The 26,493-nt window shown below is 42.6% G+C and overlaps 2 protein-coding genes across 7 annotated transcripts in view; one reads left to right on the forward strand and one right to left on the reverse strand.

The window, feature by feature from the left end:
- Positions 1-17,015, reverse strand: part of BRCA1 (BRCA1 DNA repair associated) — a 477,104-nt gene extending 460,089 nt beyond the window's left edge. For 4 of the 5 annotated variants that reach the window (XM_069237765.1, XM_069237766.1, XM_069237761.1 and 1 more), the window contains exon 1: positions 16,826-17,015. The gene's annotated coding sequence lies outside the window, so the exon portion shown is untranslated. Of the gene's footprint in view, positions 1-12,995; positions 13,189-16,825 lie in introns of those variants that run through there. The other variant, XM_069237762.1, reaches the window with a different exon arrangement.
- A 1,032-nt stretch (positions 17,016-18,047) lies between these two features.
- NBR1 (NBR1 autophagy cargo receptor) overlaps positions 18,048-26,493 on the forward strand; it is a 751,844-nt gene continuing 743,398 nt past the window's right edge. Inside the window, exon 1 of one of the 2 annotated variants that reach the window (XM_069237768.1) lies at positions 18,048-18,244. In XM_069237768.1, coding sequence (XP_069093869.1) covers positions 18,105-18,244 — 140 coding nt within the window. In that variant the 5' untranslated portion in view covers positions 18,048-18,104. Of the gene's footprint in view, positions 18,257-26,493 lie in introns of both variants that reach the window. The other variant, XM_069237769.1, reaches the window with a different exon arrangement.

The raw sequence follows: 26,493 nt of genomic DNA on the forward strand, positions 1-26,493 counted from the left end.
GGGCATCTTTTGTTGGGCCATGATCAACCCAAAAAGTTTTGAAAACATTCCATTATTACAGTCCGAATCAATGGTATTATAACTATCCTAATCAACTTCCATGCATTCTCCACATTAAGTTATTTCTTTGGTTTGCATTCTACAAAAAGTAGAAAGGGTTGGCTATTATCTTTGGGATGTTCAGAACAGCTTATCACAATGTCATAGTTCTGGAATAAACATTATCATTAGCTGAATCAGTGGTATCATACTTATTATCATACTCCTCCAAAACAGTATGTCAATTTTTAATCTTTCATAATTCAAAAGCGATGATCAAAGAACTGGTTAAGGCCCTGATTTAGACCCTGGCGGTAACTGTCCCACCACTGACTTTTCGAATGTAAACCCGCCTGCCACCGTCACAGTCCGCACACTGGATTTAGATGTTGGCTGTTCCATACAGGAAAGCCCACATTGGAGCGCTACCCCCACCAAGAAATACCGCCCACTTTAGATGCTGGCGGTAACAGCCCCACAGTTGACTTTTCGAATGTAAACCCGCCTGCCACTGTGACAGTCAGCACTCTGGATTTAGATGCTGGCTGTCCCATAGACGAAAGCCCACATTGGAGCGGCTGCCTCCGCCAAGAAATACTGCTGCATCAATGGCAGGAGAAAGAAAAAGGAATGCCAGCGGAAACCCAAACAACATTCCTGTTGTTCAAATTTGGATGTACTGTACCGGCAAGAAAGAAAATGGCAGTCCATCCTCCATATTTGAGTTGGCAGATTGGAGGAGGGGGAAAAGAGGAGGTTTGGGTTAAAGGGGTGAAAACTCACTTGTCCTCCCCACTCCCAATTCCACACCTGTCTCAGGCTGGGCAACACCAGTTCTCACTGCTGCCACCGACCCAAGGGGAAAACATGACCCTCCTGTCACCGGACTCGAAGCTAGGGACGCCGCACTGCCAGGGTACGTTGGGTGAGCACTGCACAGGAGGCTGAGACAACTGCAGGCATATACATATCACAGTAGTTTTTTTAAATCACTGTCATACATATGTCAGGGACATGAGTGGGTCTGGCACAGATGGGGACTCACTGGTACACAACACATCGCACAAATACACAACTGTATTTATGGTGCCAGCATTCAGTGTCAAATAAATACTATCACCACAATGATGGTACACTCACAACTATCAAGTGTGTCCAGGTTTGCACATTGCCAGGGGACCTGTACCTGTCATGTTGTGCGTTTAAGTCAGTACGTGTACGCAATGGGCTGGTTGAGGAAGAGGGAGCTGGAGTGGGTGATGTGGTTGTGTCTGTATGCGTGTCACTTGAACTTGAGACTGATTGTTGTGAATGTTGTGTTGCCATGTGACACATTCAAGTGAATGTGATTGTTGTGTGGTGGACGGTATTGTGATGTGTGATGTTGTGCATGTGCGTGGATTTGTGTCGATTAGTGCACAGTTGTGTTGGTTTTTGTGGTTGAGTCATGTGTGGGTGCAGTGTCAATGGTGTTTATATGTTGTGGCATGGGTGTATGTCAATGTGTGTTGTTGGCATGTACAGGTTGTGTTGTGTCGGAATGGCAATGGGTTGTTGTGTGAATGTGGTGTGTTGGTACACCTATGGCTAAAGGGCAGTGTGTGTGTCACTTACCTCTCTTCCGTAGTCCCTGCCATTGTACAAAGTCCATTGGGTCCCACCGCCTTCTCCCTCCATCAGCAATCTGTTGCCTGTGAATCCACTTGCAGAAATGTAATATTTAAATACGGCGGGTGGAAGACCGTGAACTTGACAGTGTTCTCGACTCTGCGGTGAGACCACCAAGATCTAAAATCGTGCTCTTTTACTATCTTTAGGCGGAAATTCATTATATAAAAATCTCCTGGACCTGACCAGAATAGACGTTTAGATTTAAAGAATATTTACCTCCCTTGGTTGAAGTCTAAATTTCTCTGGATAAAAACAGGCTTGCCAAAACAATGTGGGATGTGCACAACCTGCTATAACCAGCAGTTGAAGGTAAGGTTTACCGGAATCGCACAGGTCCAGGATCCTATATCTGAAGGTGTGAACTTTGAAGAAGAAACAGCAAGGAAAGACTATAAGTAATATCTTATAAATTCTTCTTCTTGAAATTCAGAATCATATAAAATGTATCAAACCCTTCATAACTATTGTTATCTCAAATTTTAATGAAAACCACTGCAACAGTATTCACATAAATATATGTTTGTTAAAATCAGATGGGCCATGCTTATGTACTTAGCAATTTACATTTTATTGGTTATGCAGTGGTCCAAACAATCTGTCTTCTATATGCAAAATACCATCAACCTCTCTACCCCCACCCAACTGTTTTCGCCAATGCTTCCTCAGAAAGACATGAGCAGGCTCCCAGGTGCAAACCATAGAAACAAGTGGGTAGTCATGAAACCTATAATTAGTAACTTGATCCAGCATTGGAGCTATTCTACAACAGCGGTGCATGCTGGTCATTGTAGGGTCTGTGTCACATCTCTAAACAACAAGTCAAGTTTCAAGTTTAATTTTATTGACACGGTTAACTAAAACCATCGCAATTCCAAAATGCATAATAATATAAATACTTTGCCTACTCATTATGTTAATAGAGACCCATAATAAATTCATAAAAGCTTATTTGAAACTAAAACATATCATGGTAAAGAGTTGTGAAAAGCTCAAATGTTCTCCACTAATTCCAACCTTGGCCTTGGACTTAACTTTAGGACTTTATAGCTCCCTTACGAACACTGAGTGAGAATCCTAAGTAGTACCTAGGGCTGTTTCCTGGCTGGAACTAAACTTTCAGAGCTTTACTAATCATAAAATGATGGCCCTTGCACACTAGGCTTCAACTTTATTCACTAATTCTTTCTGAGCATATACCATGAATTTAGTCCCTCGACAAGAAAACGGGATTGAAAGTCCGCTAAGCCAGCTTATAATGGCCAGTCTGCATGAGCGTACGTTCAGTGTCTTAAAAATGTTTTTCAGATATAATGTCCTGGGGCCTAGCAAAGCCGGGCCCACACAAAAAATGTGTTCTAATGACTCTTGTCTGTACCCACACAGTCGACAGAAATGTGTCAGATCCTGCGGTCTCCATGAAGGGACCATATCCTTCGTTTCCATCAACCCAAAGCGGAAAAGCATAAACCGATGTTTCAGAGACTGGTTGAAGTTTGCTGCTAGGTATTCCTGTGCCCGTAAAGTTTTGTATGATGTTATTATAGTCCAGGCATGCTGTCTGCTTGCTAGTTTTTGTTTATCAGAATTTAAAGATTTCTTCTTACTGACAGCATTTGCTTTACGAAAAAACTCCTTTTTGTCCGGTTTCTGGTCCCAGGCTTCTAGCAAACCTAGTGCTTTAATGCAGTTATTTAAGTGATGACCCCAGGTGCTTTTATCGTTGTGTCGCTGTTGCTCCTCAATTTCCATCCAACATAGGTTGTTTAGAGTACTAGTCTCAGCTGCACGCATCCTCCAGCATAGTTTAATGAAGGCACATCTACTCTGAAATTCATAGTTTTTCAGACCTAATTCTAAACGAACCTGAGCTGGAAATGCTGGTCGTGGTATCCAAAAAACTGTTTTGTAGGCCTTCGTCTGGACTTGATTGAAAGAAACTGCCTCCTTCCCCAGCATAATTTCGGCGCCATAAGTGATGGTGGCCATTAGCCGCGCTGCCATAACAGAAAGCAGGTGAGTGTATGAAGGGCAGCTCAGTTTTTGTTTTAGAACTTTAAAACCATAGGTCAGTGAGAAGGCTTTTGCTTGAGCGACAGCAAGCTGCAGCTTGAAAGTCAGGAGGCGGTCCATAGTGAATCCCAAGTACTTACATGTAGGTGCAACCTCCAGCCGGGATCCGTTTATGAACCATGAAGCAGATTTAAACTTCCTGTCAACTAGGCGGACAACCTTAGTTTTACTCAAATTCAATTCTAGGCCTTGCATTGTTATGTATGTATAAAATGCATCAATGCTATGCTGTAGCCCAACAGGTGTTTGGCTGAGTAGAACTATGTCGTCTGCGTACTGTAGCCATGCAATTCCTTTCTTGGCCAATACTGGCGGATGGCTATTTATGGGAGCTAGAGCCTCGGCTAGGTCTGCAAGATATAAGTTGAACAGCGTGGGAGCCAATACACACCCTTGTTTAAGTCCTTTTGCTGTTAAAATTCTCTTGGTGAGGTGGCTGCCCTCTCCAATTTTTACTTGCGCCCAAGTACCTGTGTACAAGTCCATCATTTCGCTAAGAAGGCTGCATGGTAAGCCCCACCCTTTCAGTTTCTCCCATAGGCGGGTTCTTGGTACGCAATCAAAAGCTGCCTTTAGATCAATAAAGCATGCAAGTAGCCTTTTTTTCTTAAACCTGGCTTTGTTTCCCAGCAGGGCCAGGGTTGCCAGGTTGGTGGAAGCACTCATATCAGCTCTGAAACCTGTCTGGCATTGTGGAATTAACTGTCTGTCATGAATCCATTCTGCTAGTTGTTGCAGTAGGCAGGTTGCGTAGAGTTTTGCTTCCACATCTATCAATGCCATTAGCCTGTAGTTTGAAGGATTTGCGGGGATACCTGCTTTGTATATAGGGTGAATAATACTGCCTTTCCATGCATCTGGGAGACCCGTAGTGCCTCGAAGCTCGTTAAAAAGCAGCGCCAAATGATATGCCCAGAATGAAGGGTCTCCTCTAAACAAGGCGTTCGGAATACCGTTCTGACCAGCTGCCCTTCCATTTTTAGTTTCTTGATAAGGCTTGTCAGCATTTCTAGGTCAGTGGTCATTAGTGCGTGCTTTCCTTTGTTTCTGTTTAGAGTTAAGTCTGTTTGCGTTGTCACTCTGAAGCCAAAATTAATCTTGCTTAAGTCATTGGCTATCTGTGAGGCCTCCTCCTTCGCATGGTGCTCTGGGAGTGAGAACATTGTACGTGGGCTTCCCATGTGGCTGCATCAATACCTGCATTTGTGTGTTGATTTTGTCCCTTAGTTAGTCCGTTTATTAGTTCCCAGAACTTTTTGTTATTTTTCTGTTTGTTGGACATAAGCAGCTTGGTCCACAGATCCTCGTGATAACTCTGTTTTGCCATCCAGCAGTTTTTCTTATATTTGGCTCTTAATTCAGAAAGCCTTGTGTCATCAGATTTCCTCTCCCAGTGTACGTCCTTCAGGACTTTTTTTGATTCTCTAGAGACTTGATTTTTCAGATTGCGCAATGTCCTGTTGAACCATGGCTTTTCTTCTTTGCGACGCTTGACTTTGTTTTTTGACTCTGACCGAAATTGGGAGACGTTTTTAGATGGAAAATGTATTTATTAAAGAATCACACAAGTGCATCCAAGCGATCACTCGTTCTCCCTGGGGGTGATCTTCTAGTTCCTGCGCACTTAGTGATTCTTTGAGCTCTTTAGTTGTGCCTGCACTGTGGTACACTTCTTCCATTACTTTGTCGAGGCCCGGCCCCTTCCATTTCAGTTTTTTTCTATCATAAGTCACTGGGGCTGAAATTATGATATTGGCAGTGGGGAGCCAATTCCATTCATTCCGGATCTTAATAAGTTGTGGAAAGTGATCGCTCTCTGTGCGTTGTTGGAGCCTATATGCTGAAACCAGTGGCAATGCGGTATCGTTTATTAATGTAAAGTCGGTGTTGGATTTTTTTGTGCCACTTGAAAAGGTTACTTGTGCGAATGAGGCATCCTCAGGGAGAGGCATCAGGCAGTGCAAACCCAGGGTTTCAAACTTTACATATGTGCATGTTCTGTTAGGGTGTTTTGTGCTGCCTTTTCTAAAATCAAGGTTGAAATCGCCAGACAAAATGAGGATTGAGTCCTTATTTTGTTTCTGCAGCATTTTAGAATACTGGTCAATGTTTCAATGCTTCCACTGTTTTGGATTTTGTTAGGGTGTATGTATACGTTGATCAATAGTAAAGTTCTGTTGTTGCCTGATGGCGCTCGATGTTCCAATTTTATTGGAAGCAGCCAGTCAATTCCCAGGTCGATCTGTTTGATCACCTATTTAATTTTTGTGGAGCAAAACGTTGTGAGGCCCCCCTTGGGGTGTCCATGTTTTTGAGGTTGTTTTGCAGAGACGTCTATCCCAGAATAACCCGAAATTTGTATCGGCTCCATGCACCATGTTTCCTGCACCGTGATGATTTCAAACTGCTGAAGAAAACTCAGAGCCGCCCTGCCGGTAACAATATTTTTTAAACTGTGAGAGTTCCAGGAGCAAATATGGATATATTCTGGGTTTTCGTCAGGACCATTTGTAAATGTTGTCATTTAAATTTTGCCTTCCAGCATGTTTGACTGTTGAGGGGGTACCAATGAAGATCTGTTGGTGCGTGCCAGGATGGAACGTGCTTTACAATTGTAATGTGGTCCCAAGTGCTTAGGGAGGTTTCTACTCCCATGGCCCCTTTTAAGATTGAGCCGCACTTCTTTTGTTGCGGTACCAGAAGGTTAGGGTATCTGGGCGGTTCTAGTTTTTGCAGGACGATGCCCTATGCGCTAAACGTATCTTGATGTGATAGAATTTGGTCAATAATGGCGGACGTGACCCAGGATGTCAGTGTTGCCTCTTTATCTTTATTGTGTGGATGTGGAGTGAACTCCACCATCATCAATTCTGTTGCTGAGATGTGAGCCAAGGGCAAAATTGCATTTATTAACTTCAGTATGGTACCTCTATTTAGAATGTCAAAAGCCCCCTTCAAATTGTAGCATGGAATGAAAAGTAATTTATTTTCCTCTGAGGCCGTATTGTCCTGCGTTATCTGGAGTCCTGGAATTCTTTTTTGTGCTGCGCTGTTTGTGCAATCATCTGACCAAGGATGGTAACCATGATCTAAAATCTATTTGTTGTTGCCTGCAGGTTGATTTGTTACGGTCATGTTGTGTGCGGAGCTTGTGCATTCAGGGTTATGTTCCCACGGTTTGCCAGTTTCCTGCCTGTCAGCAGACCGCTGAGTTACCTGTTCTGGGCACGGCCTGATGATTGTTCTATTTCCCTGGAATTCTCTTAAGGCTGTCTATCCGTGCAAAAGGTTACTACCCTGCTTGTTGCTGGAAAGGGGGGTTTTCGGATACTGTTGCTGTGATGTTGACTGATTAACAAAAGTGCTTGGTTCGCCCGTAGAATTGTCCTCGCTGGCTGGCCGTTCTGCCCTGATCTGTCTAGATTGGCAGATCTTGTTTCTGTTTTCAGTGCTTTCTGATTCCTTGGACTGCGTACCATTTGATTTAGCAAACGATTTCCATATACAGCTTAGCTGGATCCCCTTTGTTTTTTTCCATGCCTTCCTTTTTCGTTTCTTTTCCCGTTTCATAAGGGATGATTCCTCCACTATTGAACTGTTGGGAATTAAGTCCTTCGATCTACCCGTGAGGGGTCCCATTTCTTGTGTACTAAGGCATGATCTGCCCTCTGTGTTGCTCTGAGACATTCCCTGTCCGGATAAGTAAATATCCTTGATATTATTACTTTCCTCATGGGATATCTTTGCGTTATGTGGGTTATCCTTCTTGGTTTGGTTTTTGGGGATCTTCTCGCCACAACTACTAAGATGCTCTTCAGTTCTAAGGGTCTGGATTTTTACCTCTTTCAAGATGTCGTTTAGGATATCCAGAGATCTTTGTGAGTTATTGTCTGTGATGGAGCACTGACATGTCACCTGCTGAGTGTATGAGTGGGTTTGAGCCCTCTTTATCAGATCATTCAAGGATTGTAGCTTGTTGTCAATGGTAATGTGGATGGCCAGGATGCTGAGTAAATCTACCGGAGTGTCTTGCTTATCTGCTTGAAATTGGATGGCTGCTGATATCGCATCCATTGTTGCTAGCAAGGTCTTCCACGAGTCTCCAGATGTTGATGGTTCTACATTTACTTTAGCCCCGTTGTGTGGTTTAGTGAGTCTTCAAGTTCCTCTAGTTGCTCTGGTTGCTCCGTTGCCATGACAGCTGAGGATACATGCGTGTCGAATGTTGTTGTAGTTGTTATTTTACAAGATGAGAGATCTTTTCGTGGTGAGCTTGTACTACAGGTAGATCTCATTTTTGTTTTGTTGTTTGCAAGCTGAGTGCCCTGAGGTGTATCTGAGCAAGTATCTGAAAGGTCTATCAGTGGAAATTCCTCAATTATGATACAGTCAGTGTCGTTCTCTACTTGCGAGGGTTGTTTGGAAAAAGGAGTGCAGCACAGACTCTCACCCCAGTTGTTCCAGTTACTGAGGGTTAAAGTGAAAAAAGTATCATCTAGGTAACATCTGTGAATTTCTGCGCTAATCGTTAAGCCGGTTTTATTTGGCTGGGGAATTGGTAAGTTGATTTTTTCCAGGTCCGCACAGGTCCTTTCGATGTCCTGCGCGGTCTTCACGTTCTATCTCACGGGGGGTTCTATCTCGCGGGGCGGGGGACAATGGCGATCAGTTCCTCACCGGGAAAGAGAGAGCACATCAATTGCAGCCCCGGGGTCTGCACGGTGCCGGCCGTGTGGGCCCCCAGCATGAGAAAGGCAGCTGCAGCGAGTGGAGCCTGGTCCGGCGGCGCCTCCTCCTGTGGGCGGCTCACGGCCCCTGTCCGCACGGCGCCCCCCGGCTCTCAGCGTAGCTCCGGCGGAGAGTATGGGAGTCCGCGGTGACCAGCGATCAGGGGCTGCGGGTATGTTGTCTCCTGTATGGGGTGTCGCCGCAGGTGTCGCCCCTTGGTGCGTGCGGACCTGGCTTCGCTGGAGGCGGCGAGGGATCTGACAGGAAGTCAGGCAGCAAGTCAGCTCGGAAGTAAGGCGTTACCCCTCCCTTCTCCTCCTTCTCTATAATCTAAATATCCAATTGCTTTGCCTTGTGTTCGACTCCAAAACTACTTTCAAAACTGAAGGCAAGAAGAGCCAATGTAAAAGCAGAATTACCTACACGCTACAAATACACTGTTGACCCCCTCACCCACGACCTCAACAGTAGCCTGCTGACAGTAGCAGGGCTATAAATAGGAAGCGAGGTTCTGCAGAAATGCGGATTTCAACGGAGAAACCTTTCAGCGGTAACCCGAGAATGCTGAAGGGGCGCTCGACAATTCAGTGGGTGAGAGCAACAACAAGTCAATGCTTGAACTATAGCATGCCAGTAGTGGGAGCCCAAATGTCTATCTAAATATATAGAAACAAAGCAACTGAGAAGCGCACATCCGAAACACAACCCATTTAAGCCCAACATACTATCAGTTATGTCATATCAACACACATTTCAAACAAATTTCAAACAATAAACCACAGAAACTAAAGACTTAGAGTACTTAACTTGGGGACTGAGCAGCAGGAAAAGAGGTAGTTACTGATGTGTGTAAGTATACACACACACACACTTATTAGATTAGATAGACAGACTACGATCATGACTGACTGATGTTTCACTTTCCTCCAACCCTCACTTTCTGACCCAGGGTTTGGTGGGAAATGTTTTTTTTAAAGAATTGTGTCTGCTATAATAACTGTAACAAGTTAAGAAAGCTTAATGAGACTCTGGTCTTGAAATAACATTTGAAAGTAAAGACATTTTGGCAAGATACAAGCAAGTTAAAATTTAAGAATATGGCAGCCCGGGCACCACATAAGACTCCAGGGGCTTAAGTGGTGGCACAAACAGCTAGATTTAGAAATCGTTATGCATGTTGTAGGGTTACTAAGTGCAGCAATGATCCATGTTGTGAGAGAAAGAGTGCGAGAGGCAGAATCTGGTTTTAAAGATTCATCAATGTGTATTTTTTTCAAAATGTGTACTCTATTAGACTTAATCTGTGTCAATCCAGATCGTTTGAGCAAATCTTGAGATATTAGTAGTACTGCTGAGTTGCGATGTCTTGGCTTACATACACCTCAGCGAATTTGTTTGCTTTTAAAAAAATTGGGGAGGTGGCTCCACTACAGACTTTCGAAGCTAAAAGCAGGAAGTTTTAGAAGTGCAGCAGGGTTGGAATGGGGGTCATCTGATGTTATCAATTGTTGTCTTGATATGGTCAAACGTTCTTGTACCAGTAATTACTCTTCAGACAGAATAAAGGACCGCTTTCAGAGGAGCTGTGCAAACGGTATACCTAGAAAATGAATGGTTCTCGACCACTTCAGTGCTCCAACGTAGGGGCACTGCGCCGGATACCACTTCTGGCAGCTGCTTCTGGCCGGATCCAGGATCCGGCGACTCAGGAAAATATGCTGAGTTTGTTCTGGTGTCATACATATAATTTATCACTTCATGTGTACTTTAGAGAAACTATAACTTGGAGGAAGCTGTTTGACTTTGTTCAACATCCGTATGTTATTTATGTGTATGAGTAATTTTATGTCAAGAACAGAGGCTCATATTATGCTTCTCTAACTTGCTTTAATTTTAATAGCAGCAGTCAAGAAAAACTACAACTCCCAACAGGCTTTGAACAGAGAAGCCAATGGGAGAGAAAAACGTAAAGAAAACTGCACCAATCAGAACAATGGAAGCTATGTATCCACTAAGCTTGACTGCGACCAGCCCTCTTTCTTGCTGCTCGCAGTCAAGATAAGTCACGCACATTTCTTTCCTACGTTTATTCTTATAATGCATTTCTTATGTTTGGTTCCTAATGTTGTTTAGGACTTTGCGCTGTTTTTTAAGATAGCTACCGATATTTATGTTTATTCTGCTTAAACTGCTCGGGTTTCACGACCCGTTTTGTTTTCACAGCGCTCGTACGTTCGAACGGTCGCGTTCGTCTGGAAACGCCTCCGTTTTGTTACCGGCTTTCCCTGCGGCTCTGTTTGGCTTCAGCCTGCCTCAGACTGCCTCCTTGAACTCACTGAGTGTGCCGGTCCATCGCGTTTCGACCTAGACCTCGTTTACGAGGTGAACAGCTCTCCGGTTTCCTTTCCCCTGTGTTTCAGAGCTCGGCCACGCCTCCTAGGGCGTGTTTATAGATTTCCTCAGCCTGCCTATAGATTTAACTGTTTCCTCTCAGGTTTTTTTCCTCTCATGGCCTATTTTATTCTTACCCCTTCGCCCCTGGTTATTTTTTGGCTATTATGGAAGGTCAAGACCCTTTTTCAAGTAATAAAGAATTTGGAGCCTTTATTAATGAGGCTGTGACAAAGGCTGTGTCAGCCACTATGAATAAGATCTCAAAGAACATTGAGAGTTCTGTACAGAACATGGTTTTCAAATCCTTTATGGCCCATTCTGCGGGGGATAGCAGAAAGAGAAAAAAAACCAAGGATTTGTCTCTACAAAAAGATGGCGCTTTGCTGACTGGTGAAGTCTCTTCACCCATGGATGAGGATGAAATGCCTCCCGGGCCGCCTTCTCAGGAGGGGAATTCTAATAAGGTTTCTGGCAAACATAAGTCCAAAACAAAAAATATTCTTTCAGCGCCAAAACAGGTTATAACAACACATATTTCTGATGACGTCGGTGATATGGATGATTTGGACGATGATTCTGATGTATGGGGCTCGCTATCACAGGCTTCCCCTCCTAAAAAGCCTAAATTGGAAGTTTCTCCCCCCTTTTCCGCAAAAATTGTTTTAGGTTCAGAAGGTAACCCCATGTTTGATACTTCCTATCTCCACCATCCTAACTCCACGGAGTGGACTCCCGCGTGCCATGTGGTTCAATTTATAGCTTCCAGGTTAAGGCTTCCCCTGGATAAGCAAACGAGAGCTAAGCTAAGGTCAGAATGCCCCAGACCTTCCCTTTCTTCTAGCATTACCACAACCCCTGTGATTGATGAATCACTTTTGAGATTTTTATCTAAATTTGGCAAAGACCCCCGCAAAGGGGTAGACGAGGCCTGGTCAAATTGCCAGGATAAGCTTCTTGATTTAGTGGGTCCGCTGGCTCGCATTTTGGATCTGGCAGAAGCAGCCAAAATGGACAATACAGACATCGACCCTTCCGAACTTTCCCTCTGGACTCAAAGGGCATTTTGTTTGTTAGGTAACGCCAACGCTGCCATCACTCATGAGAGAAGGAAGGGGTTGTTACTCAAACTTGATCCTAAATTATATAATCTGGCTTCCATGGATCCTGGAGTGAAAGCCGAGGGTCGTCTCTTCGGGGACTCATTTATTAAAGATCTAGGAAAGTTCGTAGCAACTTTTTCCTCTATTGACAAGGCGCAGCAGAACATTAAAAAAAAATTGTTTAACCAACGGGTTTTCGCCAGGGCCGGTACAGGCAGGAGCCGCTCTACCGGTCGTTTCACTCATCCTCCAGGATTCAGAGGCTCCTCATACACATACTCAAATTACAGATATCAAGCCTACAAACCCCAATTTTTCCCTCAGAGAGGCAGAGGTTACAGGGGCCGTGGACAATGCGGTTTCAGATCCAACAAAACTCAAGGTAAGCCTTACCTCTGGACTTCCTCCAGTAGGGGGAAGGCTCAGTTATTTTATTCAAAAATGGCGCTCTTTAACTACCGATCCATGGGTTCAGAATACCGTTCAGAAATACCAAATAGAGTTCTATTCACAACCTCACCAAGTTTATCTTCCTCCACCGCTAAACTTCTCAAAAGAAATGTCTCTTCTCATCTCAAAAGAAGTGAATTCTCTCCTTTCCAAAAACGGCATCCAAATTTCGACTCCAGATCCCTCCGGGTTCCTCAGTTCGCTATTTTTGGTTCAGAAGAAGAACAAGAAGTTCAGACCAGTCATAAATTTAAAGTTTTTCAACCAGTTTGTCGTCTACCGACATTTCAAATTGGAGACAATTCTCCATTTACGGGATATTCTCCTCCCTTTGGACTTCATAGTACGTCTAGATCTTCAGGATGCGTACCTTTCGGTTCCCATTCACTGGGATCACCGCAAGTACCTTCAGTTTCATTGGCTTCACGTCCTAGTCGCTCCACCCCCTTTCCTATGTCACACACTGACCTCCCAATTTATGGATTCCCGGAGTAAATCGTTTACAATTCCGACACAGAGTAGCATAGTTGTCAACCAATTCACCTCATCACGTCTTTATCAGAAAGCCGGATACCATGTGTCCTCGAATCTACGTAATCACCAACACATGCTGAAAGAAAAGACCATGCTGCACAGATTATCAACTTTCCGTGCGATAAAGATCAGCTATATCGTGGCTCAGCAGCGCTCCCGTTCACACACGCAGATCCAAACCATCTAGCTCATTCCAACTACTGTGCTGCACTCATCAGCCTCAGATCTTGTGTTAGAGTCCGAGGCAAGCCTCACGGGTTGGGGCGCCCGTTGTGGACCAATCTCGACTGGCGGTACATGGTCATTAACGGAGTCCAGATTGCACATCAACTATTTAGAGATGCTTGCAGGTTCCTTTGCAATAAAGAGTCTGACAAAAGGTAGGGTTCAGTGTACCATCCTCCTCCGCATGGACAATGTTTCGGCTATCCGATACATATACTATCTAGGAGGAACCAGATCAAAGCCGTTAGCAGACCTGGCAAAAAGCCTTTGGGAATATTGTTTGGACAACTAAATATCTCTCACGGCGGAATATCTCCCCGGCACCCTCAATCAAACGGCGGACTGGCATTCTCGCTTCCTCAGAGATTACAGCGATTGGAAACTTCACCCCTCAGTCTTCCAGTCTATCCTCCACAAATGGGGCCCCTTCAGTATAGACCTCTTTGCCTCTCGCCTCAACGCCCAACTTCCCCTCTTTTTCAGTTGGCATCCGGATCCTTCGGCATTGGCCTCCGATACTTTTCTTCAGGATTGTTCACAGACGATCAATTACGCTTTTCCTCCTTTTATTATGATCACCAGAGTTCTGGCCCAAGTCAGACGTCAGAAGGCAACTCTGGTCTTGGTGGTACCATTTTGGCAATCTCAAATTTGGTTTCCTCCTCTCTTGGAATTGGCAATCGATTTTCCCTTCCTGCTCCCCTCTTTTCCCTCCCTTCTCCTAGACCCATTAGGGAATCCTCATCCCTTGGTTCTCAACAAGACACTCATCCTTTCAGGCTGGAAGGTATCAGGCCTTCCCCATCTACCAAACCAATTTCGGACAAAGCTACTGACTTCATCAATAAAGCCTGGGCTCCCGGCACCAGAAAAGCATATTCTTCCGCCTGGTCTCTTTGGTCTAGCTAGTGCATGGCAAGGGACCTCAATCCCGTTTCAGCAGATTTAAATTATGTAATTAACTTTCTGGCTGCGCAAGCTAGTGCAGGTAAGTCTTACAGGACAATTAATTTGTATAGGTCTGCTATTTCCATACATCACACCTATGTCAACGGAAAACCGGTGGGTGAACACCCTCTACTTTGCCGGCTGTTAAAGGGAGTACAATTTTCAATTCCTCCACTACCTAAATATTCAAAGTTATGGGATGTCAATGTTGTTTTGAATTTGTTTCCGTCTTGGCAGGATAATTCTGACTTGTCTTTAAAAATGCTTTCAGCAAAACTTACTATGTTGCTTTGTTTAGTTTCTATTAAGCGCTTATCGGATGTTAGAGCACTTGATATTACTTCTCGACAGTTTACCCCCACAGGGGTACTATTTTCCATTACTAAACGCACTTAAACTAACTTACGTACAGTTTTTTACCCATATTTTCCTGATCAACCCAAGCTATGTGTAGGACAATGTCTCAAGTGTTACGAAGAACGTACAGCTAATCTCAGAAAGTCCTCTGTTTCCCAATTGTTAATTTATTTCCAAAAACCACACTATCTTGTGTCTGCTGCGACTCTAGCTACATGGGTTCGTTGGGTGATGTCCCTGGCGGGTATTGATACCTCCATATTCGGAGCTCACTCAGTTAGAGGGGCCATGGCTTCCAAGGCCTTTTGGGTTGGATCCAGGTTAGAGGACATTTTGAGATCTGCTGATTGGTCCAATGATAATGTTTTCAGGACATTTTATTGTAAACCAGTTCATACTGCTACATCAATAGTGATTAATATGGTTTAAAATAGCATAATATGAGCCTCCGTTCTTGGCATAAAATGTAGATTTTCCTAGTAGATTATGATGGAAAGTCTTAATTTTATTAAAGACACGGAGGCGAGTGTTATCCCACCTCCACAAGGAGATATTTCTGATTTTTCTCTTGTCTTTTTCCCTTCCCTGCAGCAACCTCCACTCCAACTCAATCTTCTACCTGATCAGAAGGTGGTTTTGTCGGACATGAACATATCGACTGGACAGCCGGATCCTTTCCGATGCAGTACCTCTCCTCCCTACCGGATATCTTCTTCACTTCGTTTGTGTCTGTATCTGATCCAGGACTTTTGCTCTTTGACTCTAGCAATTGCCATAATCGTGGCCATCTTCCTGTTGTTTTCTCGTAATTACTAGCCTTCTCGCATCAAGAAAGAGGGCTGGTCGCAGTCAAGCTTAGTGGATACATAGCTTCCATTGTTCTGATTGGTGCAGTTTTCTTTACGTTTTTCTCTCCCATTGGCTTCTCTGTTCAAAGCCTCTTGGGAGTTGTAGTTTTTCTTGACTGTTGCTATTAAAATTAAAGCAAGTTAGAGAAGCATAATACTCGCCTCTGTGTCTTTAATAAAATTAAGACTTTCCGTCATAATCTACTAGGAAAATCTACATTACACCAATTATTTAAATGGCACCTATTCTTTTATTTATTTCTTTTATAGATTACGCATCCTAGTGTAGTGTGTCAGAGCACTTTACATCATGCACAGAAACACAATAAATCAAACAAGTGTTTCAATAAATGTATAGGAAATTGTAACATAAGTCAGTGCGTATTATAAAAATGTAAGAATCACATTTCAGCCCTATTTGGAGACATTATATGATCAGAATGAACGGTGTGGAGAAACACAAAGTCAGGACATAAAACATAATACAGTGATTGTGGTTGTCTCTACTAACAAGATGCTATTAATTCCTGGAGAAACTCTTCTTTACAGTCTTAGAATACCAACATATTGAGAAGTAAAAACAATAAAAAGGTACACCCATGGTTTACAGTTTGCATGCAGCACTCTCATGCCAGTAGAAAAAAATCAGTGTGGTATATCAGAAGGACTGCAATTTATTAACTGGACGTAAGAAGTTGATCTCAGTGTTAAAAGCAATAGCCCACTTGAAAATACAAATCGGTGATCTGCATGTTATAGCAATAGCCCACTTGAAAATACAAATCGGTGATCTGCATGTTATATGATGTACTTTCCAGCAGACACATTAACTCTCTATGCTACTTTAGGAGTCAAAAATGTGATTGGAAAAAACGCAGAACTCCATTAACCACCAGTTATCTTAACACTATCATAATCCTCTCAAAATTGCTGAGTACACACACATCTCTATAGCAGGTGTAGCAACACTAAGATATTTTAAAACGCAGCCTCTATGTGACCAAATAAGTGCACTAGAACGGATTAAATTCAAATTTATTTCACTTTTCACATTTGCCCTTGATGTCAAATTCTTTGCAACAGTTTATTTTTTAAAATAAATGTAAACATTGACTATCAAACTCCACTTCTCAAGCTACGCCCTAGTCGCTCCACCCCCTTTCCTATGTCACACACTGACCTCCCAATTTATGGATTCCCGGAGTAAATCGTTTACAATTCCGACACAGAGTAGCATAGTTGTCAACCAATTCACCTCATCACGTCTTTATCAGAAAGCCGGATACCATGTGTCCTCGAATCTACGTAATCACCAACACATGCTGAAAGAAAAGACCATGCTGCACAGATTATCAACTTTCCGTGCGATAAAGATCAGCTATGTCGTGGCTCAGCAGCGCTCCCGTTCACACACGCAGATCCAAACCATCTATCTCATTCCAACTACTGTGCTGCACTCACCAGTCGTACTTCTCGGTGTCCCCACTCACGGGGGTCATACGCAGCCCGTTCGAAGCTTGGCGCGCTTTCCTGTACAGTAAATCCGAGGGGCCGGGCTACTGATCACCTGCCACAAGCAAAACTTCCCACTTGAGGACGTCACCTCAGGCGCGACAAATTAGAAATGGACATTTTTATCACGTGGTTTACATACAGGAAGACTCCCTGCAGAAGGACAGAGGAATAATTGTTGTAATTTTAGGACAGTCGGTAATAGGCAATCCTAATTTTTTTACACCTGAACGACACTCGGAAAAATCGTAATCTATAAAATATTGCCTCGAACATTTAAAAATATAACTATATGAAAGAGCCATCAAATGACCAATTCCTAGAAGCCGAGACCGCTTGATATTTATTTTAAAATATGGGATCAAAGGCATTGCAAGTATTTATAACAGGCAGCTCACGTCTTAACATGAGGTTTAATGTATAAAACAGCTTAAATGTTTATAACGAACGTGTTGCGAGGCTAAAGACATTTCTCAAGACTGTCTCTTGTGCTTCTATCAGCGTTTGTTAGTCTTGCGCCTTTAGTCTCTTTTCTCTTTTTCGTATTTCCGCAGTGTTTATGTGCAATGTTTTGATTTTGTGTATGGTTGCCTTGCCAGCTGTCAAACGCCGACTACCAATCAGGGTCGCAATCCTTTGACCCTGACCAATAGGTTGAGCCCTCGCTGAAACTAGTGAAAGACGTGTGCTTTAATGTGTAATCGATGGCTGGCCATATCAGAATGTTGGTTGCCTTCAACCTGTTAAGCATGTTTGTATTATATGAATCAACGCAAAGAAAAATCCGCTAAGCTATTTAAAAATGTTGTTGGGTCACGTTTTATATTACATAAGATTAAGAGCGAAATCTTTTTTTATAATATTTCAAAAAGCATGAATTATCAGCCATATTTTGAAAAGAAGTACGGTTGCATTAGAGAAGACATTTGTCAGCTTCAGTTCCTTATAAACTCGCTTGCTAAGTCGTATAGATGAAGGTAAAAATAACTCATTGAAACATGGCGATGTGTAGTTTCATTGAGCTGACGTGGGGCCTGATGGGAATTTGCGTCATAATCTGTCTATTAGATTCCAGACGTGACGTACATTGTTTTGCTTTTGAGTTAGAAACGCCCTTGTTTACCAATTCCCACACTTGTGGCCTATAGAGAGCGTTGCGATGTGTGAATGACGGTAAACTTGACCAATGGTCGTGGCTGCCACGGATCCGGGGGAATGACTGTGCCTCATGACGTCTGACCGCCATGTTAGAATAAGGAAAGCGGAGGGGCTTATTGCACGAAGGAGTGAGAAGCTGCATACCTCAAAACCCCTTTCGTCGTGGCCAGGCCGTACTGACAACGCGCCCGGGGCTAGTAGAGCCCAAGGGTAAGCAGTTTGGTGAGTGTAAGAAATAAGACTTAGCTCAATACAGCTGGTGCAGGGATAGGGGAGGAGCAAAACTCTCACAATGGATAGGGCTTTGCCATTGACATAGTTGCTGGGTTGGCGCAGTTAGCATAAACGCATTCGTCAGGAACTTTTGATGTTTACTCATCGCTGTAAGGTTAGCGAAGCTGAACATCTGTTTTTGAGGATGGAGTTGGCCTCGGAGTAGAGATTAACCAGTTGAGGGAGATCTTGGTGTTTCAACGCTAGTTGGAAGTGCTTCTCAGAGCTATAGCAGTTACGCAGTGGTTTGTATGTGTTTTGGGTCAGGGCTGGAGTGCTGTACTGGGTCATTGCTATTTGCTTTCGTTGTCACTGTTGGGGTTTTTCCCTGTCAGGTATTGAAGGTGTTCTGGTATGGCTTAGTGGGGCAGTCCTGTAAAAATTGAACGCTTTCGTTCTGATAGACACAGTGGTTCATAAGTATCCCTACAAATCGATGCTTTTGCTGACATTTATTAGTTTGTGGTAGAATCGAAGATAGCCCATGAGGATGAACAGCAGTGGTTAAAAAAAAAAACGTTTACGTAAAACACATGCTTTTAAAAGCAACCGTGCGGTTTGTTAGAAATCCTCATAACATATTGGAGGGGCAAGGTGTGAGTGGTCCAATATTATTTGTTTAGGTAAAAATCCCGCAGCAAGTCGGAGACGGCTGATATCCTTTATAGACAAATCAAAGCCTACTGGTGTGCACGTAGTTTTTTTTTGCGTAGTTAGCTTTGCGATGAGTCCGATTTTTGAACTTGGAAAATGTTTCATTGTTTTTCGTTTTTTTTTTTTTTTTTTTTTTTTTTTACTGTGGTAAGTTGTTATCCGCTTTGTGATATAGTTTTCACAGTCGTAGAACTCAGTAATGACAAATGCGCCTCGTGGTCTCATCAGGTGTATGAGACGCTGTATAAATGCTGTAATACACTACAGTATTTTCCGCGCTGTAAATGCATTTTTTTCTGCGTTTACATGTTGCAGTGTTATTTCTAGACAAAATGCACAATGGCATTGTGGAGGAGAAAAACAATCGACTGTTTTCGATTAAGTACGTCTTTTTAGCCGAACCACTAATTTAGGGTTAAACAAGGCTGTCTGTTTGCTTTGTAGATTTTCTTTTTCAGAAGTCACAGTTTTGAGGCAAATGACCCGAAACAAAAAAAGTATATGACAGTACACCTTTTTACATAGTCTACCATTAAAAGTGGCCAAATACTTCGTTCACCAATAATGAAGACTTCTTTAAAGTACCCTTGTCTCGCCTTTTATTTATGCAAGTCAAATGTGAAGATGAACATTTTTGAGAGAGGATTATTTGGTTTTGTGAAACGCATGATTACACAAAGATAGGGTGTCCCGACAGTAGCATCCTACATGATCGAAACATCCGTAAGGAAGGCTACATAGAAAAGGCCACGATTTCAATAATTTGCCCAATTTAAACAGAATTTTTCAGATCTAAGAATGAACCGCTGTGCGTTCCAGGCTTTAACAGTGATCACCGAGAAGGTCCTCCTGTTCACTCCTTAATGTATTTAGGAATATACACCGGGTGTGTAGATCTTCAACAAAGAGATCTGTAGGATATATGCGCCGAAAGGAATAAGCCATGTTGTTCAGGGTAAAAGGGTATTAATAGCGTTGTGGCAGAAACCGAGAACCTTGAGCAGGCAATGGTTTTGTATAAGAAGCCAGTGAAAAGTTACCACGTGAGATGTGACGTGGGCATGTTTGGCGAAACCTACGATGAGGCTTGTGACTAAAATTTTCATTAATTGTATTTGTTAGTTTGTATCCAGGAAGCCCACCAAGATGGGATTGCAGTAGTCTAGCCTGGAAACGAGGGGAGCTTGAACTAGGGATTTTATGTTTTCAAAAGAGAATAGAGGCGGAATTGTCCCTATTACTTTCATTATCAAAAATAATGTGGATATGTTTGTTGATGTGGGATTCAAAACATATTTGTTGATCACAATCTACTCATAAACTGTGAGCCAAAAGAGCAGGGATGTGGGTAGTGTCAAACAAGTTGGCCTACCAATTACGTGACGAGATCAATGGTTTTCTGAAGACGATAACTCAGATTTGTCAGTGTTGAGCTTGAAGGACTTAGAGCCCAACACTAGGACCAGAGATAGCTTTTTAACTTATTTTGAAGGCTCATCAGGTCACCATCAAGACTTTGGAGAACTTGTATGTCATCAGCGTAGCCGAAAAATTTGAAGTCATAAGACACTAGGAGCTCAGCCAAAGGGGTCATCACCTACATATTGAATAGCGTGTTGCTTGGAGAAGAGTCTTGCAAAACTAAGCACCTGCTTTTCGTAAATGAAGAGCAGAAAGGCTCCAGAGGGACAGGCTGAATACAGTCCTTCAGAAAAGAGGCTGGTCATGCGTGGACTAAACCTTTGACCCCACTATCCAAGGAAAAGGATGGCATTGGATCCCTTGTCAAAGGATTCAGAGAGATCTAATAAAAACAGGGTCCTGCTCCCCCAGAGCGGAGAATCATACAGATGTCATGACATGCTGGGAAAAGAACGGTTTCAGTACTTATGTAGGGATGAAATTCTGATTGAATAGATTTCAAATAGTTGCCCTTTAGTGTAATTACAGAGTTGGCATTTGACAAAGCAGTTTCTGATTTTTGGCACAAAAGGGCAAGAGCGAGATGGTACTTTGTTATACAGTAGGGCCAACCAAGAGCGCTTTTTCTATGATTATGGTACTATGCTGGTACTAAGAGATGAATTGCAGGCAGAAGGAAGGAAGGAAGAGGGCTGCATTAGCTACTCTGTCAGGGCAGGAGTCGAGGGTAGAACCGACCTCATGGGCTAAAATTTAGCAACAGTTGCTTCCTGACTTAAAGGAGTAAAATAGGCCAATTAAGGAGACGTGTTGTTGATAGTATTAGAAGTGAGTACTGTGTGCATGCTGGTTGCGGTAGGAGTATCACTAAGGAAATAACTAAGCAGGTTAGCAGCTTCCTCATGGGAAAACATTGGAAAGTTGAAAGCATTGCTTTTGACACAGTGGAACCGAGGAGGATGCTGTCTCAAGGGTTGTCTGAGACTCTAGTCTTCATTAACTTTTTATTTGGTTTTAGCCCTGTTTCATATATGAGTTTGTCTTCCATTGCTTTTCTGGGTTTATAAAATGTGTTTTAGCAGTAACAAGTTTGGTCGTATACTAGGGAGACAATGGCTCAGATTGGAAACACAAGTTTTTAATGGGCATAATAGGGTCAGTAGCGTCAAGGGCATTCATGTGCCAGTTATTAAACAGAAAACTGATGCTGTTTATATCAACTGAGAGAGAAGGTATGGTGTCATCAAGTATGTATGGCATTACGTTTTTCAGAGTTTCCAAGGGCCGGTAAACGACTTTCGCTTTAAAAGAACAAGCATTGACAAAGCCAATTGGTCGTTCCTATGCACGAGCTGTTGGCTTTGCCAATGTGCTTTAGCCATGTGGTTCACCAGCGTGGCTTCTGTTCAGCATGGCTAAAAGTGAGTGGCGCGGAGTGTCGAAGAGTGTGTCAGAGAGGGCTGTGTATAGGAGTGGCATACACTGGAGTGGTGTAGAGTGCAGTGGCATTGAATTCAGCATCGTAGAATGCAGTGGCATAGATTAGAGTGGTGCATAGTAGAATGGAATGACAGAGTGCAGTGGCATATAATAGAATGGCATAGAGTGATGTGGAGTGGCATAAAATTGAGTGATGCAGGGGGTAGTGGTGTAGAGTTGAGTGGCATAAATTGTAGTGGCGTAGAGTATAGTGCAGTGGAGTAGTGTGGCGGAGAGTGCAGTGTTGTAGAGTGCAGTGACTGCAGTTGTGTAAAGTGCAGTGGTTAAGAGTAGAGTGCAGTGGCATAGAGTAGATTATTTCAGAGTGTAGTGATGCAGGATAGAGTGCAGTTGCGTAGAGCATAAAGATGTAAGGTGATATAGAGTGCAGTGGTATTGATAAGAGTGATGTACAGCGGATTGGTGTAGAGTGCAGGGACATAAAGTTGAGTGTTACAGAGTAAAGTGCATTAGCGTAGAGTGTTTTTTCATAGTGCAGTGTTGCAGAGTGGCATTGTGTACAGAGACGTGGAGTTGTGCAGAGTAGATTGGTGTGGGCTAGACTGGAGTGGTGTAGAGTGTGGGAGTGAGTGGCAAATCATGCATTGGCATAGAGTAAAGTGATACAGGATAGAGTAGAGAAAGGGTATCATGAAGTGGTGAAAAGTGTAGTGGCAGGAAGTGGTGCAGAGTAGAGTGCAGTGGCATAGAGTGGAGTATTCATGGTGTGGTAGCACGCTGCCATGACAAATAACAAATTTTCAATTAAAATGACCATTACTTTTGCATAGGCATACCGTTTTACTGATTAAAAGTATACAGTGCACAGACGAAAATGTGTGGAAGTTGCATCTCCTAGTTTAATGATTTGTTTTGTTTATAGTAAAGTATTTATTTCCAACACACTTTAGAAATAACAAAAAATGTTAATTTGTGCATTGATAATTTTGATATCTTCTGAAATATGTACACAGTTCATTTAAACGTTGTTGTGTGCTAGAATAAAACTCTTTCCTGCCCCCTCCCCCCTGTATCCAACAAGATTATCACTTTGAAGTCACAGAAAGAAAAGTAAACAAGCGCCCTTAGAAGACGCTGCTTGACATTTGACCTTGGTCTTTGAATGCACAGCAAATATGACGAGATAAGAACAACATTTAAAGGCCTGTTAACAGGAAGCAAGTTTGTGGAAGTATATAGAAAGCATGGTTTAGGCAACAGGAGGGAAGAACTTAACCTAGAGCAAATAAAGGCAGTGACTGTAACTTCAGAAAGTGTGAGTTACAAACCACAAAGCCAGTGGTAACAAGCAGAATGCATTCCTAGGTCAACTTTCTGAAAGTCCCAAAGACCTCTTTAGCAAACCAAAACGGCTGCTTTGCAACCTAAAAATTAGGACCTGTCGAAATAGTTAAAGGAAGGCATACACTGTCAAGAATCTGCTGAGTTGTATACGGAAATGCTAAGAGCGGATTTAAAAATAACTGCTGCACCACCTTCTGGATGCGAGGATCAGTCGAGATGTTTAAAGAGGAAGCTGGAAGGAACTGATAGTTCAATGTTTGGAGCCAAGTCCTCCACTAACGATGTCACTGTGATGAATATTAATTAAAGGAAGTGATTGATTATATTGTTGTGCACATCAACAGAATGTTTTACTAAGGAACATATGTTAATGAGTGCACATTTGAGGTGCATACCTGGTGCAGCAGTTAGGTCTGCGAGACAGCTGAGATTGAGCAAGGTGGACTCTTGGGAAAATTTAGAGAAATTGACAGGTGATGTATGGTCTGACCCAGAAGGAAAGCTAAGAAAATACTTTGACAGAAGATGGTGGGAGAGACAGCAATTTGGGAAAGAAAAAGCAGTTTTAAGTAACTCATAGGTGGGGAAAGGAAGTGTAGGAAGGGATACAATTATGACTGAGAGGAGCTGAACAAAGAGGTAACAGAAAGTCCCTTCATCACTGGGTCGTGCAATAGGCAGCTTCGGGGGCCCGGTATCCAGGTGAAAGCAAATGGTCTTGCTTACCTTTAGCGCACCACTGATGCATCTGAGCTAAAGTTGGCATAACTTAGCCCAATAAATAAGATGGCTGTGGGCCATAGAGCATCAAGGAGCTGAGCAGAGCAGGAAAGAGGACTAAGCTCTACTTGGTTTTACCTTCGAGGAGGAAATTGAGTAGGGGTCAGTGTCCTTGCATGGTATCAAAGAGTAGCCACTGAAAAATGAAAATATAACTAAATAAAATAGTAAAACTATTAAAAGGAATTTACAAGCAGGTAAACGGGCGCTGACAAAAGAACTATTAAAATAGTTAGAGTGGGCAGGCAACCCAAATGTACAAGGAAATAAAAATGGTGCAAATAAAATTAAAGTATATAATGGAGATTCAGTCATTCAGTGAAGGGGTGAAGGGGTAGGGCAGTAGGAAAGGAAACAGCAAAATATCTCATGGATAAACAGTGTATTAGCTGAGCGACGTAACGTAAATAAATGTGCACAGTTATTAACACTTTGGTAAAAAATTAGGAAAAAATGGAAAAAGCACCATGAAATTAAAAAAAAAAGTCCTTGTTGAGCAATAATCCTGTGAGTTACAAATGGGTAAAATACAATAAAATGCAATAGGAAGAGTGAAACTCCCATTGTGTCTCAGAGGGTGTGGGCAGGAAGGGTAATTTATTCAGATACTATGGGAATGATCCAAGAATACTGGGGAAAGGTTACAGAAATAATGAGTCGGTAGTGGGGCTGGTGGTTCCGCTGGAGGCTTGATGGTGTCTATTAAATATTAGTGGTGAGGTACAGTGGCCCAGACACCAGTAAATTTGCTTAGCGCTTGCAGCGATAGTGGCAGAACAAAACATAGCCAAAAAATGGGGGTCCTCCCAGATGCTTTGGCTGTCAGACTGGGAAACTGACCTGGATTGGTATCAAAGAGCTGAACGTGTCAAATACCTCAGCAGAGTTGTCCAAAAAAGTGGGTGAAAATATGGGGAGGATAGAATGCCTACCGGGGAACATGATGTGGGAGGGTTGGGGCACATTTGTCAACAGGTCCGCATTGATGTACAGACTTGTGAACTACACTGGAGACCTTGGGGTGAAGGATATATGATGTGATGTTCTTTATCAGAATTTTACTGGCATTTACCTATGTAGTGGTTAGAATAATGTATCTTCAGATGATCGATGTATGATCATTATTGAGTTGTTTTCAATAAAAAGATTTAAAAAAAAACATAGAAGTTTACAGAAGAAAAACCAAGGCTAGGAAATAGCATTTTAAAAAACATAGAAATTCCCTTAAAAAAAAAAAAAACAACGTTTACGGAAACGTTATAGTTAGACTGACATTTTAAACTTACAAAACCATAGAAATTCACCTGTTAGCGTTATCCCAAGGAACTATAACTTGTGCCCTAAGGTAACTGTAACTCACACCCTCGACATGCACTGCTAATTACCTCACAATTTACGGATCTCATGACATCTTTGAGAACATCATTGATAATATCAATGAATGAAAATGTGTATGGCGGGCATGAGTTATATTTACCTTAGAGCATGAGTTATAGTTATTTGAGAACTCTAACAGGCAAATTTCTATGGTTTTGTACGTTTAAAATATGAGCCTAACTATTAGCGTTCCTGTAGCCTTTGTTTTTTGAGTGAATGTCTGGTTTTAAAATTTATTTTTATTCTGTTTCCTAACTATAACGTCCCTGTAACATTTTTTTTTTTCTTCACTGTGTCTATATATATATATACATATATAAATTACCTATTGGCGGTCCCCAGTAAGTAGTTTATAGTTAGGACCTAGTTTCCATAGAAAAGAGCATTTTTGTTTTGCTTGTTTTGCGCCGTTTGATGAATCTTCATGAAATTTTCAAAATGTATACTTTAGTTGGTTCAGTTACTGTCTTGAAAGTTTTTGGTGTGATCTGCCAAGCGGGGGTCTAGAAAAAGGGGAATCCCAAAACATGTTTTCCCCATTCATTTTTCTATAGGGTCTTTAGACACACCTACAGCCCAAACCGCTGAAAGGAATTACTACAAATTTGCAGGAAGATAGATCATGGTGTGCAGATTGTGCTTTTTGTGATTTGATGTAAATCCGTTCAGTTGTTTCTGAGATATTAAAGGTTGAAAAATATAGATATATTAATGGATGCAGATCCTCCGCTGATCCACCTGTCACAGAACTGAAATCTGATTGACTGCCAGCACTTCAACAAGGAAGTGTTGGCAGCCATTTTGAGACCTGGCTTAAGCCGAGTCCCACAAAAATAATTTTAAAAAAGAAAAGGGGCCCGAGTAAGGACACCCTGAGCCCCTATCCTTGGTGCAGAGGTCCCCCGGGGACCCTGCCAGGGCTAAAAATCATTTTTTTTTTAAATCTCGGAAAAATCAGCGGATGGAGCTGCACAGTTTTACAAGATTTAAATAAAAAAAAAAAATACCCATCTCCCGTGCTTACCTTGCCTGCTGGTGGCCAGGTCCCGGGGGTATTGCGGGATGAAAAAAGGAGGGGTTAACTCAGGGACCCCTTCCTAGGGCTTATGGTTGCACTGGGACGCCACCTTCCTGGGGCAAATCGTGGTAAATAAATGCTGGGGGGGGAG

This window comes from Pleurodeles waltl, chromosome 6, assembly GCF_031143425.1.
Source record: "Pleurodeles waltl isolate 20211129_DDA chromosome 6, aPleWal1.hap1.20221129, whole genome shotgun sequence".
Taxonomy (NCBI): Eukaryota; Metazoa; Chordata; class Amphibia; order Caudata; family Salamandridae; genus Pleurodeles; species Pleurodeles waltl.